The sequence below is a fragment of the Ranitomeya variabilis genome, chromosome 1 (genome assembly GCF_051348905.1).
Source record: "Ranitomeya variabilis isolate aRanVar5 chromosome 1, aRanVar5.hap1, whole genome shotgun sequence".
Taxonomy (NCBI): Eukaryota; Metazoa; Chordata; class Amphibia; order Anura; family Dendrobatidae; genus Ranitomeya; species Ranitomeya variabilis.
The window spans coordinates 496,735,272-496,749,637 of record NC_135232.1 but is presented as its reverse complement, the minus strand read 5'-3'; the positions used below and the strand labels follow the sequence as shown (position 1 = coordinate 496,749,637).

Below are 14,366 nucleotides of genomic sequence, written 5' to 3'. Positions count from 1 at the left end.
TGCCGATACATATAATATTCATTATGTAAACTAGGGGGCAGGTCAGTGAGGGATCAGTGACCTGTCAGAAGCCATACTGATGAATACCCAATCAGAGCACTACATGAAGATGCCCCCCATAGGCTGCGGCGAAGCACGAGCATGTCATTAACACAAAACTGAAAATAAAAATTAAACCACAAGACAGATTTCATCACCCAGGAATCATTTTATTCAGTATAACGGCGCCGACCTGACACTGTCTGTAGCTTACTGTGCACAGTCCTGCTGTCAGGGTATCTAAGGGTCTTTATCCTAGTAGATAGGTTTTAAACCTCATGGTAAAAGCTCTTTACATCATTGTATTGGCAATAATACTTTACATTTGAAAGTAAGAACATACCCTTGTACTTTGGCCTGCTCAGCCGCCACCTTGGCAGCCTTTTTCCGGATAAAGGTAGCTCCAGTGGAATTTTCTAAGGCATCAACATCTACTTTCAAATGCATAGTGTCAGATGAAGGCAAATATTCACTAAGACTGAATTTCTGATTTAAGGACAACATACAGCCATAAAGGTACAGGAAAAGCAGGATGCCAATCATCACTAGTGCATTATTACAAGTTACATACATCGCTGCGGTATGAAAACCATCAACAAAAGGATACACTTTTGCCTTATTCGCATCCACAAGGGAGTACGCGGAGATTAGCTGCGCCAACGTATGAATGTCTTTGGGGTTTTGTCTGTAATGATATAATTGATTACTGTATTGCTTGCTCGTTCAACTCATAACTCTAGAAGGTGGAATGAGAAAAAAAGAACTCACTTCCATAGTTGTTCCAGGTCATTGATAGCTTCCTTCTTTCGGCCATGTTGTAACTTGAAGTTTGAAGCTTCTCTTATTAGGGCTAAGTGTGCTGGAGAGTTTGGCTATAAAAGTAGAACAACTATATTTTTAAATAAATATATAAAATTTATAATATTGCAATTGCAACACCGCAAAGGAATCAGCATAGAATTATAGAAATTAGAGGACTAATAAACGTCTTATTGATGTGCAAGTGATGAAAACATGGAAGCAAAATTTGAAAAACATTTTTATTACTCAGTATGAGAACCTCATACAGAAGGATGCGCTGCTCACAAAAATATTTTCGAGGGAAAAGTGTCAGTACAACTTGCATTTTATTAATTGAAATCCCTTGTGCGGTTTTGCAGTTATGAGTCTAGTGGGCGGTCCTATCTAGTGACTGACAGTCTTCTCTGTATGACCGTGTATGAGGTGACAGCTGTCAATCACCAGTAGGACCGCCCACTAGACACTCATGTATATACACTAAGGATTTCAATTAGTAAAATGCAAAGTTTACTGACCCTTTTCCCACAAACCTACATTCTGCTCAGATTCTCCTTTTTTATATTATGGTTTTCACAGATTGGACTGCAAATACAACAATACAGGTTCCTTTTAAGTTTCAACTTAGGGAATGTGAGAACTAGAAATCCATATTAGAATCATTTGATCGAACAAATGGCAGGCACGGTACTAAATAAGGAACGTGCCTCTGACTGCAGAGCCCATACTGCTAAAGCTAGAGGGAAACACTGTTCAGTGCCCAATCCCCCCCCCCCTTCCACCACTCCCCCGGCGATGCACTAATTGGAACCCTATCTGACCAATGGGATTAAAGGGAAAGGAGCGTCCAGCCACACCTACTTGGGTTAAAAAGTCAGGTGCCCAGGGTCAGCGACTTTCTCTTTCTCCCTGGCTGACCCCTGGAAGCTGCTGTGCCCCGAAAATCCCGGAACCCCCTGCAGCCATGTTGTCCTGGAGGCCCAGCTGACCATGTCTGATGCCATGATGGAGGCCCTGCGGCGGAGGACAGCACAGCAAGTTGAGCACTGGCTTCACTTCAAGTCTTTATTATTGGCATCAGCGCTCACCTCCTTGTGCCCTCTCCTAACCCCGTCCTTGCCTCAGGCGTCGCCTTCCACCCCTGGGACACCATCCCCGGCAGCCCCTCCTGAACTCTCCCTCCGCCGTGCAGCCTAATCACCGATAGCCTCCCCTCCAGTAGGGTAGCTTGCGGCTCCGTCCTCCGTTACCCGCCCTCCCCCGAAGCGGTCCCATCCACCGTCCAAGCTGCAGCTAACCCGTACGGTGATTCGTCTCCACTGTACGGGTCCTGCGATGCGGCGGTTACAATACCGGGACGCACACCTTTCGGTAAGTGTGGGTCCGTGCAGTGACATGGTCAGCCTGGCAGCTTCCGGTGGAGGGCTCTGGTTACAGTGCTCTCTTTCTCCCCCTCTTCCCTGGGCGCTTGCGGCCGGCATACAAATTTAGGCCCCGGCTTGGGCATACTCCCATGCAGCATATAGAAGCTCTGCCCCCTTTTCCATGACTCGCGGCAGAGCGCCACCCACCGGGGTGGCAGTGGCGCCGGCTCTGCCTTCTAAATCCGACGAGTTCCACAGGATGCGAGATTTCCTCATCGTGATCTCGTAGCCGCATTGGAGATACAGCCAGAACATCTTCCGGCGCGTCACGGCCTGGCCCTGTCCCCATCATTACTTCACATCGGGTTTCCCACTGGGTATTTCAGGGTCAGCTCCTGCTGCATCACCTCCGCCCCTCCTGCCGCCGCAGCCTTACTGCCAGCAGAGGTCCCTCAATGCAGCTGTGGGGTGCGCTGATCGGTCCAACCCGACAGATGAGCTTGCCCTCCAGCTACGGCACGTTTGAAGCAATACACAAATAGTAATTGCACCAACCACCATCGATACACCAACAGCTCCCCCGATCATTTTCCAAACAGCTAATAAAGGTTATACATTAACCCCCGCCCTCCCATACACGACCCATAATATAGAATAACATAACCCCACCTCCCCTGTTTAACAGCACAGTGTTAAGTGTTACACCCCATAACCCACCCATTGCACCCCTTTTTACAGATCTTAATGCCCCTAACAAAACCCCATAGCCACAGAGCACACAGGCATAGATGCCACAGGTCCTCCACATCCTTCTCAAACGATTCCCGCTATCATTCCCCCTGTCCCTCCTCCCATTACCTCCGCAGACACAGCTCATATAGGATCCGCAGCAGATCTCTGTCCTCTAGATGGCGTTCCCCATCCATATCCAAATGGCTCGACGCATCAGAGTCCAGATAGGCAGGCTCGGGCACACGACAGACGCCAGCAGTGGACGGCGGAACATGGGTCCCCGAGGTGGACTCAGCAGACGGCGGAACATGGGTCCACGAGGTGGACTCAGCAGACGGCGGAACATGGGTCCATGAAGTGAACTCTGTGGATGGTGAAATATGGGTTCCTGAGGTGGACTCGGTGGTCGGTGGAATATGGGTCCCTGAAGAAGAGCTCAGAGGACAGAAAATAAGCATTAGACCTACCGGTAATTATATTTTCAGGAGTCCATCCTGACCGCACCTTGGAGGACGTCCTCCTCCTTGCAGGGACAGGAAGCACACTAGAGGTTAAAAGGTCCCGTCCCACCCCCATTCCCTCAGTGTTTTAACAAGTACCACCACATGGTTTAATGCAAATAACACTTTAATGACAAAATCATATAACAGCATTGGACATATCAACAAAAAACGGGAAGGGAACTACCAGTGCTGTCAGGATGGCCTCCTGGAAACATAATAACCGGTAGGTCTACTGCCCATTTTCCAGGACGTTCCTCCTAACAGCACCATGGAGAGTACCAAAGAACCTCCCTAGGGTGGGATTACCGCTTGGAGAACTTTCCTACCAAATGCGGTCTGCTGGCCAGATAGTACATCGAGTTAATAATATTTACAGAATGTGTCAACTCTGGCCCATGTTGCTGCCCTACAGATCTGCTCTAATGATGTGCCTGCTCTCTCGGCCCAGGAAGCAGATACCCCACGGGTAGAGTGGGCACCTAGACCTACTGGAGGAGTAACCCCCTCAGCCCGGTAAACGTCTGAGATTAAAGTCATAATCCATCATGCAATTGAAGCCTTAGGCTGGGTTCACACTGCGTTAGCAGCAGCCCGTTCAGCACATATGCTAACGGGCTACTGTTAACGCAAGTGCCGACATTTAGATCGCGCTAGCGCAGATAGAGCATCTGCTAGCTCTATCTGCGCTAGCAGTGATGGACCCGGAAACGCTGCAGCCCGCGTCTCAGGGTCCGTCACTCAGTGACGGCACATCCCTAGCGCACGCCCATTGTGGGCGTGCGCTAGCGATGCGTCCGACATTGCAGTCAATGGCGGCTGTAACGGACTACGTTACACCGAGTTTATGCCGTGGTGTAACGTAGTCCGTCTAACGGACACCATTAACGCAATGTGAACCCAGCCTTAGAGGCCTTCTTCCCCCTGTTTTTCCCCCGGAAAGAGCAAACAGGTTTGGGTCTATATGCCAGCTACTAGTGGCCACTAAATATTCTATAACGACCTGGCTGACATCCAGAGAGTGAAGGCTTTTCTCTTTCGCATTGGAAGGATTGTTACAAAAGTAGGGCAACACCATCTCCTGATTTCGGTTCTGGGTAAAGCCTACCTTTGGTATGAATGCCGGGTCTAGTCTTAAAATTAAGCCATCATCCCTGATCTGGAGGTACGAGTCTCTGGTGGATAGGGCCTAGATCTCCCCTACCCTCATGGCCGTGGTGATCGCCACTAAAAGCGCAGTTTTCCGTATGCGAATTGATATAGGCAAATCTTCGTAGTGGACATATGGATCCCTACACAGGGAACGGAGGACTAGGTTAAGGTCCAAAGGTGGAGTAAATTGCTTAATAGTGGAGCACAGCCTCTCAGTTGCTCGAATGAATCTTACTATCCATGGGTGTGACGCTAGAGGATAGTAAATAAAAGAGGTTAGTGCTGAGACCTGAACCTTCAAGGTGCTGGGCCCAAGGCCCTTGTTGAACCCTGCCTGAAGGAAATCTAGGACACTAGGTATGCTCAGTATACCAGCCACAAAGTCGGACCCGCCACCCTCCAGACAGAACACTTTCCAAATTTTTAGATAAATTGCTGATGTGAATGGTTTCCTACTGGCCTGGATAGTGGCTATGACTTGGTCTGATAAGCCCTTAACCTTCAGGATGTCCCTTTCAGGATCCAGGCTGAGAGGTGGAGTTTCCCTGGGTTTGGGTGGCGAATCGGTCCCTGGTGGATGACATCCTCCCAGAGGGGAAGCTCAATTTGGTTCTCGATCGCCAAGGCCCCCAGTAGAGGGAACCAGCTTCTCCTTGGCCAGTAAGGGACGACCATGTTGACTCTTGCCCGATCCTCCTGGATCTTCCGTAGGTCGGCTGGGATGAGCGTCAGGGGTGGAAAAGCATATGAAAGGGGTACTACCCACTTTGGACTTGGCATCTATCCCATCCGGAACGTCCAAGGGGTTCAGAGAGTAGAATTTTGAGACCTTAGTTTCTTGTTTGCGAATAGGTCTATTTTGGGGGTTCCCCAACGCCGACATAGTTCCTGGAAGATATCCTGGTTCAGCTCCCACTCGGTTGGGCAAACCCACTGTCTGCTCAGATAATCTGCTACCACGTTCTGGGACCCTTCCAGGTGTAAAGCAGTTATGGATAGGACTGTACCTTCTGCCCATTTGAATATTCTTTTTGCCAGGTCCTGCAGTGGCCGGTGTCTTGGACCTCCTTGATGCTTCAAGAATGAGACCGTTGTCACGTTGTTGGATAATATCCTGACGTGATGGTTTGAGAGCGTGGGACGATTTTGTCTTAAGGTCTCCCAAACAGTATATAGTTCCCTGAAGTTGGAGGATCTGCCTCTCATGTCTTCTGGCCACCTGCCTTGAAGGATTCTCCCGTGTAGAGGGGCTCCCCAACCCCACGCGCTGGCGTCAGTGGTGACCACTATGCAAGGGGAGGTGGACCATAGCACTCCCACCTTCAAGTTCTCTCTCTGTGTCCACCAGAGGAGTGACCTCCTTACTGGTCCGGATAGGCTCACGGGTCCGTCCAGTGAGGTCCGACGGTGATCCCATATGGACAGTATCTCTGTTTGCAAAAGTCTTGAGTGTGACTGCGCCCATCTGACAAATGGTATACATTCCGTCATTAGACCCAGCCCCTTCATAGCGACCCTTATGGAAGTTCGATGTTCCAACATGTTCGTAACTCGAACGCGAATTGTCTTCTGCTTGTCCTCTGGTAAGTGGGATATCCTGCGTCTGGAGTCTAGACGGACTCCAAGGAAAATCTTTCTGTGTTCTGGTATCAAGTCTGACTTTTGCCAGTTTATGGCCCAGCCAAGAAACTCCATTACTGATATCGTCCGGTTCCTGCGTTCTCTCTGTCTCTACCGATCCTGCCACCAGGAGAAAGTCGTCAAGATATGGGATAATTAGGATACCCTGGTTTCTCAGGAAGGCCACAACCTCTGATACCAGCTTCGTGAAGATACGGGGCGCTGAAGCGACCCCAAAGGGGAGGCACTGGAACTAGTAGTGGCAGGTCCGGGTTGTAGTCTCACCGCAAATCTTAGCAGTTTTTGTGATGAGGGATGCACCAGGACCTGATATGTGCACACTCGATCTGAGGAGTGCCTACTTACTACATCCCGGTCTATGAGATGAATTGCCGACCGGATTGATTCCATTCGGAACCTTTTGTATCTGACCCAAGCATTCAAAGCTTTTAGATTTATAATAGTGCGGGCCTCGCCTGACGGCCTTGAGATGGTGAATAGGGAGGAGTAGTGCCCCCTGCCCACCTCTGACGGGGGAACCGGAATTACGACGGCCGAACTGACCATGTCCTGTAAGTCTGTCAGTATAGCAGAGTCTGCAGGGACTACGGTAGGGGAGATGTATCTTTCTGGAGGAGGAGAGTAAAGCTATGCTGTATCCCTCTGCAATGGTTCTGCAAACCCACTGATTCTGTGTTATTTAGGCCCAGTTTCCTGCAAAGTGGCGGAGTCTTCCCCCAATGCAAGTGGCGTCATTGTCTCTTGGATCTGGAGGTCGGGCTAAAGAACAACCGTTTGTTCTTCCCACCCTGGCTACGGGAGCCCCTGTAGGACCCTCTATTGGACCTACCCTGACCTCTAAAGTCATACTGTCTCCTGGAGAAGAATCCTCTCTGAAAGGGCTGGGGCCACTTAGGTTTGTTCTCGGGGAACCCTTTCTTTTTGTCAGAGGCCGATTCCAGAATATTATCTAAAGCTGGCCTAAATACTCTTAGCCCTGAAAATGGGATGGATCAGAGCTTGGTCTTAGAGGCATTATCTCCTGACCAAGATCTTAACTAGTGATGAGCGAATATACTCGTTACTCAAGATTTCCCGAGCACGCTCGAGTGTCCTCCGAATATTTTTTAGTGCTCGGAAATTTCGTTTTTATTGCCGCAGCTGAATGTTTTACATCTGTTAGCCAGCATAAGTACAGGTGGGGGTTGCCTGGTTGCTAGGGAATCACCACATGTACTTATGCTGGCTAACAGATGTAACAGCTGTGGCAATAAAAACTAAATTTCCGAGCAATAAAAACTACTCGGACACCCGAGCGTGCTCGGGAAATCTCGAGTAACAAGTATATTAGCTCATCACTAATTTTAACCATACGGCCCTCCTGGCTGCATTAGATAGAGAGCTGTTCCTAGCTGAAAACCTAATCGATTCAGTCGACGTGTCAGACAGGAACGCCATGGCTGATTTTATAATGGGAAGGGAGCTTAGAATATCAGTCCTAGGAGTCTTATTGGTCAAATGTTCTTCCAACTGACCCATCCATAGATACATAGATCTGGCCACTGAGGTGGCTGCTATGTTATGTCCTAATTAGGGCCGCAGATGTTTCCCAGGCCCGCTTTAGGAGAATGTCAGCCTTTCTGTCCATAGGGTTGCGCAGGTTAGACGAGTCCTCGAAAGGGATGGCAGTCTTTTTGGAGACCTTTCCTACTGGAACATCTATCTTAGGGATGTCTTCCCATAATTTGACTTCCTCAGGGTCGAATGGTAACCGACCCTTAAAGTCACGGGACAGTACCAGCCAGCTTTCCGCATCCTTCCACTCCTCTAGTACCATGGCTCTTATATGTTCACTTATAGGGAATACAGTTTGCCTCTGCGGCATAAGTCCACCGAACATCAGGTCCTGTCTGGAGTGCGTCTTCGGGGTCTCCTCGATCTTCATGGTACTCCTCACGGCCTGGACAAGCTCGTACGTGTCATCTGCCTAGAAAAGGTACTTCCTACCAGGGTTGTGGCTCTCTGCTGGAAGCTCCCCCTCTTCTTCTGAGATAGAGTCCATTAGATCGGACCAGTCATCTGAACTACACTCCGGCTCCCTCCAATCTCTCTCCCACCTGGCTCACTTACGGCCTGGAATGGGGCTGGACGGCCGTGGTTGTGTGAGGCTGGACGTAGAGGCCTGAACCTCTTCACGGATTAGGGATCTCATTTCTGATAGCAGCGATAGCTGCTCATCTCTCATGACCTTTGATTTACAGGGTGCACAGAGAGTTTTGCCTTGGGAGTCCGGGAGCTTCACGTGACATACAGGGCATCTATTGGATTTCACCAAGGCTTTTTAGCTGTGGTCGGAGGAGCAGCGGGGGGTCCTTTATCCTAAATGACATAAGATAGGGAGTAATAGGCTAAAAGCTTCCTGGGGCCTATGTGAGGTGAGGGTGGTCTGCACCAGGCGCACTTACCCCTCCAACCTCCAGCATGTCTTCTTCAATGGTTGTCTCCGCAGCTGCAGTCAGAAGCATGACGGCACAACACTGGACGCTGTTGCCAGAAGCGTCCACGATGCTATGCGTTCAACAGCTGGAGCGCACGCTCTCCTCGCCTTAGTGACGTCACAGGAAGTGACGTTACCAGAAATGACACGCTCCCCTCCGAGTCCCGGGAAGCTGCTTCCCGCCCGTCTCGGGTGAATCTGCATTCCACCTGGAACGCCCAACCTCCTACAATGGATGTAGCAGCGCGAAAATGGTGCCCCTCCCTGGAAGTCCAGCTGCCTGCGGGGTGCGGCTCGATCCCCTGAAGCACCCACCGCCCGAACATGGCGGTCCTGTGTCCTGATCAGGGAGCCTCCCACTGGGAGGAGCGGCTCTATCCAGGAGCCTTGTCCTGCTCCTGGTCTTTGGGGCAGAGGGACTTCCCACAGGGAAGTTTCGGGCCTGGGCCTCTTGACAGGGGGAAGGGAATTGGCAGGCCGCACGATCCCCCCAAGCTGGGTAAGCTTGCGCAGCTCTTCTTGTGTGTCCCTCCATGCAGGGACAGGAAAAACACTGAAGGTATGGGGGTGAGACGGGACTTTTTAACCTCTCGTGTGCTTCCAGTCCCTGCAAGGATGAGAAGGACACCCTCCATGGTGCTGTCAGGAGGGACGTCCTGGAAAAATGAGATAATTAATGGGTTGGGGAGTTAGCATCAGTCGTAGCCACATTAAGCATCATATGTGTGGCTGTTGCAGAATCAGCTCCCCCCTCCCCCCTTTTTCATCTACGACCACTAACTACTTTGCATCTGCAGGTCAACACATAACGAAAACCCGGGGCCTGCTGGCTATTTAACGAGGGAAACTGCCGTTTCCACGCATCATGCAGATATAGGCACGACAGCTCAGCTTGCGGGGGGGGGGGGGGGAACCCAGCAGTAAGGTGTACTCATTAGGCAAACAAGGAGTCTACAAAGCATAAACCCGGTGAGCGTAGCCGCAATGAGACCTGGCTAAACCTCTACCCCAATAAACAAGCAGCATGGCAGATACACTCCTGTTTTACTGTTTTGTTTTTTTTTATCCCCTAAAATCCCTAAAACAGCTGACATGTCCCGGCTTTGATGCGGGCTCACCGCGGAGCCCTGCATCAAAGCAGGGGAGCTGACCTCGGACGTACTATCCCGTCCGAGGTCAGTAAGGGGTTAATCCCCCAGAGGAAGTTCCCGTGACATACGCGTCGTTTGACAGGGCGGCAGAATTAGTCTGCGCAGCGGGGCCCAGCGCACTGTTAGCTAAATCAGACATAGGGTCGGCATTCCGCCTATTACCCGTGCACCCCGACTGCTTCCACTTTTTAGGTTGCAAGGTGGACCAGCACTACCATTTTGATATGTACCTGCCGATGGGATATTCCATTTTGTGTCACTATTGCGAGCTGTGCAATACTTTACTGTACTGGGTAGTCCGTTATGAAACTGGAATTCTCCGATTCACTCCACGACGATTATTTGTTCATCGGCCAGAAAAATTCAAAACTCTGCTCCTTCCTCCTCAAAAAATTTCCATTTGTATCACCGCTATCACCAAAAAAAGTCAGACCATGTAAAGTATAGCCTTTCCTAGGCATTGAAATAGGCACCAATTCAAAGGTTTTTCGCTTAACAGCGGAAAAATACAGAAAACATTACATATGTTGGAGGGTTTCTATGAAGTTAAAGTCACACTCAAACAAATGCAGTCCTTGCTGGGTCTGCTGGCATTCGCCAGTCGCGTAATGCCGGTCGGCAGAGCATTCTCTCACCGATTATCGTTGACAACAAAGGGCATTTGCCAGCCGGGCCATAGATTTAGGCTAAGGCTTCTTTCACACTTGCGTCGGTACGGGTCCGTCGCTAAGCGTCGGCGCGATGTACCGACGCACGTTGTGAAAAATTTGTCACGACGTGGGCAGCGGATGCAGTTTTTCAACGCATCCGCTGACCATTGTAAAGTCCCGGGGAGGAGGGGGCGGAGTTCCAGCCGCGCATTCGCGGTAGGAAATGGCAGACGCGACGTACGAAAGAAAACGTTCCCTTGAATGTTTTTTTCATGCCGACGGTCCGCCAAAACACGACGCGTCCAGTGCACGACGGACGCGACGTATGGCCATACGTCGCGATCTCCGTCGGCAATACAAGTCTATGGGCAAAAAACGCATACTGCAGGTACATTTGCAGGATCAGTTTTTTCCCCAAAACTACGCATTGAGACGGATTCAAAGCGACGCAAGTGTGAAAGTAGCCTTACTCGCAAACTAGGACCTACGGCTCGTGGTGGAAGAACTTATCAAACATGGTTTTGCACCAATCTACAAAAACCAATGGTGCAAAGGCAGCTGGCCAAAGCTATAGATCACAGCAAGATGGGGGAGCGATCCAGCCCTGTTAGAGATTTTTGCAATAGTATCAGTGGAGCTATGGGGTACACAGTTGAGAAACACGAACATTCCATTTCAAACGAAAAATCCTGGAACCACAAAGAGCTTATACCATAGGTCTTCTGCAACCCTGCCCTTAGGGTACCGTCACACATTGAAATTTTCATCGCTGCGACGGCACGATTCGTGACGTCGCAGCGTCGTATAATCATCGCTCCAGCGTCGTAGACTGCGGTCACACGTTGCAATCACGGCGCTGGAGCGATGCCGAAGTCCCCGGGTAACCAGGGTAAACATCGGGTAACTAAGCGCAGGGCCGCGCTTAGTAACCCGATGTTTACCCTGGTTACCAGCGTAAACGTAAAAAAACAAACAGTACATACTCACCTGTCGGTGTCCTTCAGGTCCCTTGCCGTCTGCTTCCTGCTCTGAGTGCCGGCCGGAAAGTGAGAGCAGAGCGCAGCGGCCCTGCGCTTAGTTACCCGATGTTTACCCTGGTTACAAGCGAAGACATCGCTGGATCGCTGTCACACACAACGATCCAGCGATGTCAGCGGGTGATCAAGCGACGAAAGAAAGTTCCAAACGATCTGCTACGACGTACGATTCTCAGCAGGGTGTCTGATCGCAGTAGCGTGTCAGACACTGCGATATCGTAACGATATCGCTAGAACGTCACGAATCGTAACGTCGTAGCGATGGAAATTTCAATGTGTGATGGTACCCTTACTCTTACGCCGGCTAGCACTACTCTGCCTAAAACAACATCTGGTGCCACATTAGTGGCAGTTGTAGACTAATCTCGTTAACTCACTTATCTTCCGATTGGCAGGCCTTCAAAGACCTTGTCCCCAATGCGCAGTCATCGGGTGTCCAGTGTCCTCCATCCCCTATGGGATACAGTGGGCAATCACTGATGCCATTAATACATGCCTCAGTTACACTGGCTACCTGGCGACCGAGCGAGATGCAGAGTGTCTACGGAATTTTTGATTTGGCTCAAAGAAAGAGGGGCGTCTGGTATATTGGCGCAACGGCAATTATCCAGAATAGCCTTTTCCTTTCAACTAATGGGGTGGGTGGATGTTACAAAGTTCTTTTCCTTCAAACAAGCCATTAAAGGCTGGAAAAGGCTTCAGCAGAGTCAGGAATGTCATCGTCCCATTTCACTTAGATTATTGCATGACATTATTTCAGTATCCCTATCAGCATGCAAGTCACAATACGAGTCGATCCTCTAAGCAGCATCTTTCAGCTTTTCGTTTTTTTCGGCGCTGCGCATTAGCAAATTGTGCCATGGTCAGAAATAGTGTGAAAGGGGGTTTAACCCCTTTCTGACCTCGGACGGGATAGTACGTCCGAGGTCAGAAGCCCCTCTTTGATGCGGGCTCCGGCGGTGAGCCCGCATCAAAGCCGGGACATGTCAGCTGTTTTGAACAGCTGACATGTGCCCGTAATAGGCGCGGGCAGAAATTGCGATCTGCCCACGCCTATTAAGTAGTTAAATGCCGCTGTCAAACGCAGACAGCGGCATTTAACCTGCTCTTCCGGCCGGGCGGCCGGAAATGAGCGCATCGCCGACCCCCGTCACATGATCGGAGGTCGGCGATGCTTCTGAATAGTAACCATAGAGGTCCTTGAGACCCTGTGGTCGGCGCTCATAGCACACCTGATTTTCTGCTGCATAGCAACGAACAGCAGATCGCTGCTATGTAGCAGAGGCGATCATTCTGTGCCTGCTTCTAGCCTCCCATGGAGGCTATAGAAGCACGGCAAAAGTAAAAAAAAAAAAATAAAATATAAAATAAAAGTTTAAATCACCCCCCCTTTCGCCCCAATCAAAATCAATAAAAAAAATAAATCAAACCTACACATATTTGGTATCGCCGCGTTCAGAATCGCCCGATCTATCAATAAAAAAAAGCATTAATCTGATCGCTAAACGGCGTAGCGAGAAAAAAAAATTCAAAACGCCAGAATTAAGTTTTTTTGGTCGCCGCGACATTGCATTAAAGTGCAATAACGGGCGATCAAAAGAACGTATCTGCACCAAAATGGTATCATTAAAAATGCCAACTCGGCACGCAAAAAATAAGCCCTGAACCGACCCCAGATCATGAAAAATGGAGACGCTACGAGTATCGGAAAATGGCACAATTTTTTTTTTTTTTTTAGCAAAGTTTGGAATTTTTTTTCACCACTTAGATAAAAAATAACCTAGACATGTTAGGTGTCTATGTACTCGTACTGACCTGGAGAATCATAATGGCAGGTCAGTTTTAGCATTTAGTGAACCTAGCAAAAAAGCCAAACAAAAAACAAGTCTGAGATTGCACTTTTTTTGCAATTTCGCCTCACTTGGAATTTTTTTCCCATTTTCTAGTACATGACATGGTAAAACCAATGATGTCTTTCAAAAGTACATCTCGGCCCGCAAAAAATAAGCCCTCACATGGCCAAATTGACGGAAAAATAAAAAAGTTATGGCTCTGGGAAGGAGGGGAGCGAAAAACGAACACGGAAAAACGGAAAATCCCAAGGTCATGAAAGGGTTAATCAACGGGTAACTAGTCATATGCGACACTCTGGATTTTTGAAATTCGTGCAAAACTCCAACTGCGACACCACCGATATGGGCACGTGGGTCCTGGTTAACTCATCAGATTGGCCAATATGCCCAATAAAACTAGTCAAATATTATGCATTAATAAGACACGCAAGCAGATTTTTTTCTCGCACATACAGACGGGTCCCCTCTTTCAGTTTCAGGCAATTTTCCAGCAGTGCGTAGCAAAAACCCAGTGCTAATCCAAAGGAATACGGGACACATTCTTTTCGAATCGGGGCAGCCGTGGAAGCAGCTAGGGCAGGAGTATCGGAGGCTAAAGTGCAGAGAATGGGTAATTGGAAATCTGCATGCTTTGCCAGAGATACAAGACCTGATTTGCTGAAGTAACACATTTTGTCTCTTACAGGCGTTTATAGCCTGCAGTTTGGATATTAGGACATTCATATTATGTCTACTGGGTGGTGAAAAGGGCCGAGCTTCGGCAGAGAAAACAAAAATCTAGGCTTCCCAGAACTAGAGGTCAACTGGAGAGGTATCAGAGGGCTCCAATAGCAACAGATGTGCCCGCAGTTAGTCAACATCGCTAAAAGGGACAAAGGGACGGTAATATTAGTGTTACATGCTGGTGGTTATGATTTGAGCAAACGCAAAATCACTTAGCTCTATACAGGGATGACAACAGACATAGAACGTT

The 14,366-nt window shown here is 49.3% G+C and overlaps 1 protein-coding gene across 1 annotated transcript in view; it reads right to left on the bottom strand.

Moving 5' to 3' along the window:
• SRP72 (signal recognition particle 72) overlaps positions 1-14,366 on the bottom strand; it is a 128,779-nt gene that overhangs the window by 19,464 nt on the left and 94,949 nt on the right. The window contains exons 14-16 of the mRNA XM_077252037.1: positions 808-911; positions 647-724; positions 383-517 (exon numbers count right to left, since the gene is read on the bottom strand). Coding sequence (XP_077108152.1) covers positions 383-517; positions 647-724; positions 808-911 — 317 coding nt within the window. The remainder of the gene's footprint in view (positions 1-382; positions 518-646; positions 725-807; positions 912-14,366) is intronic.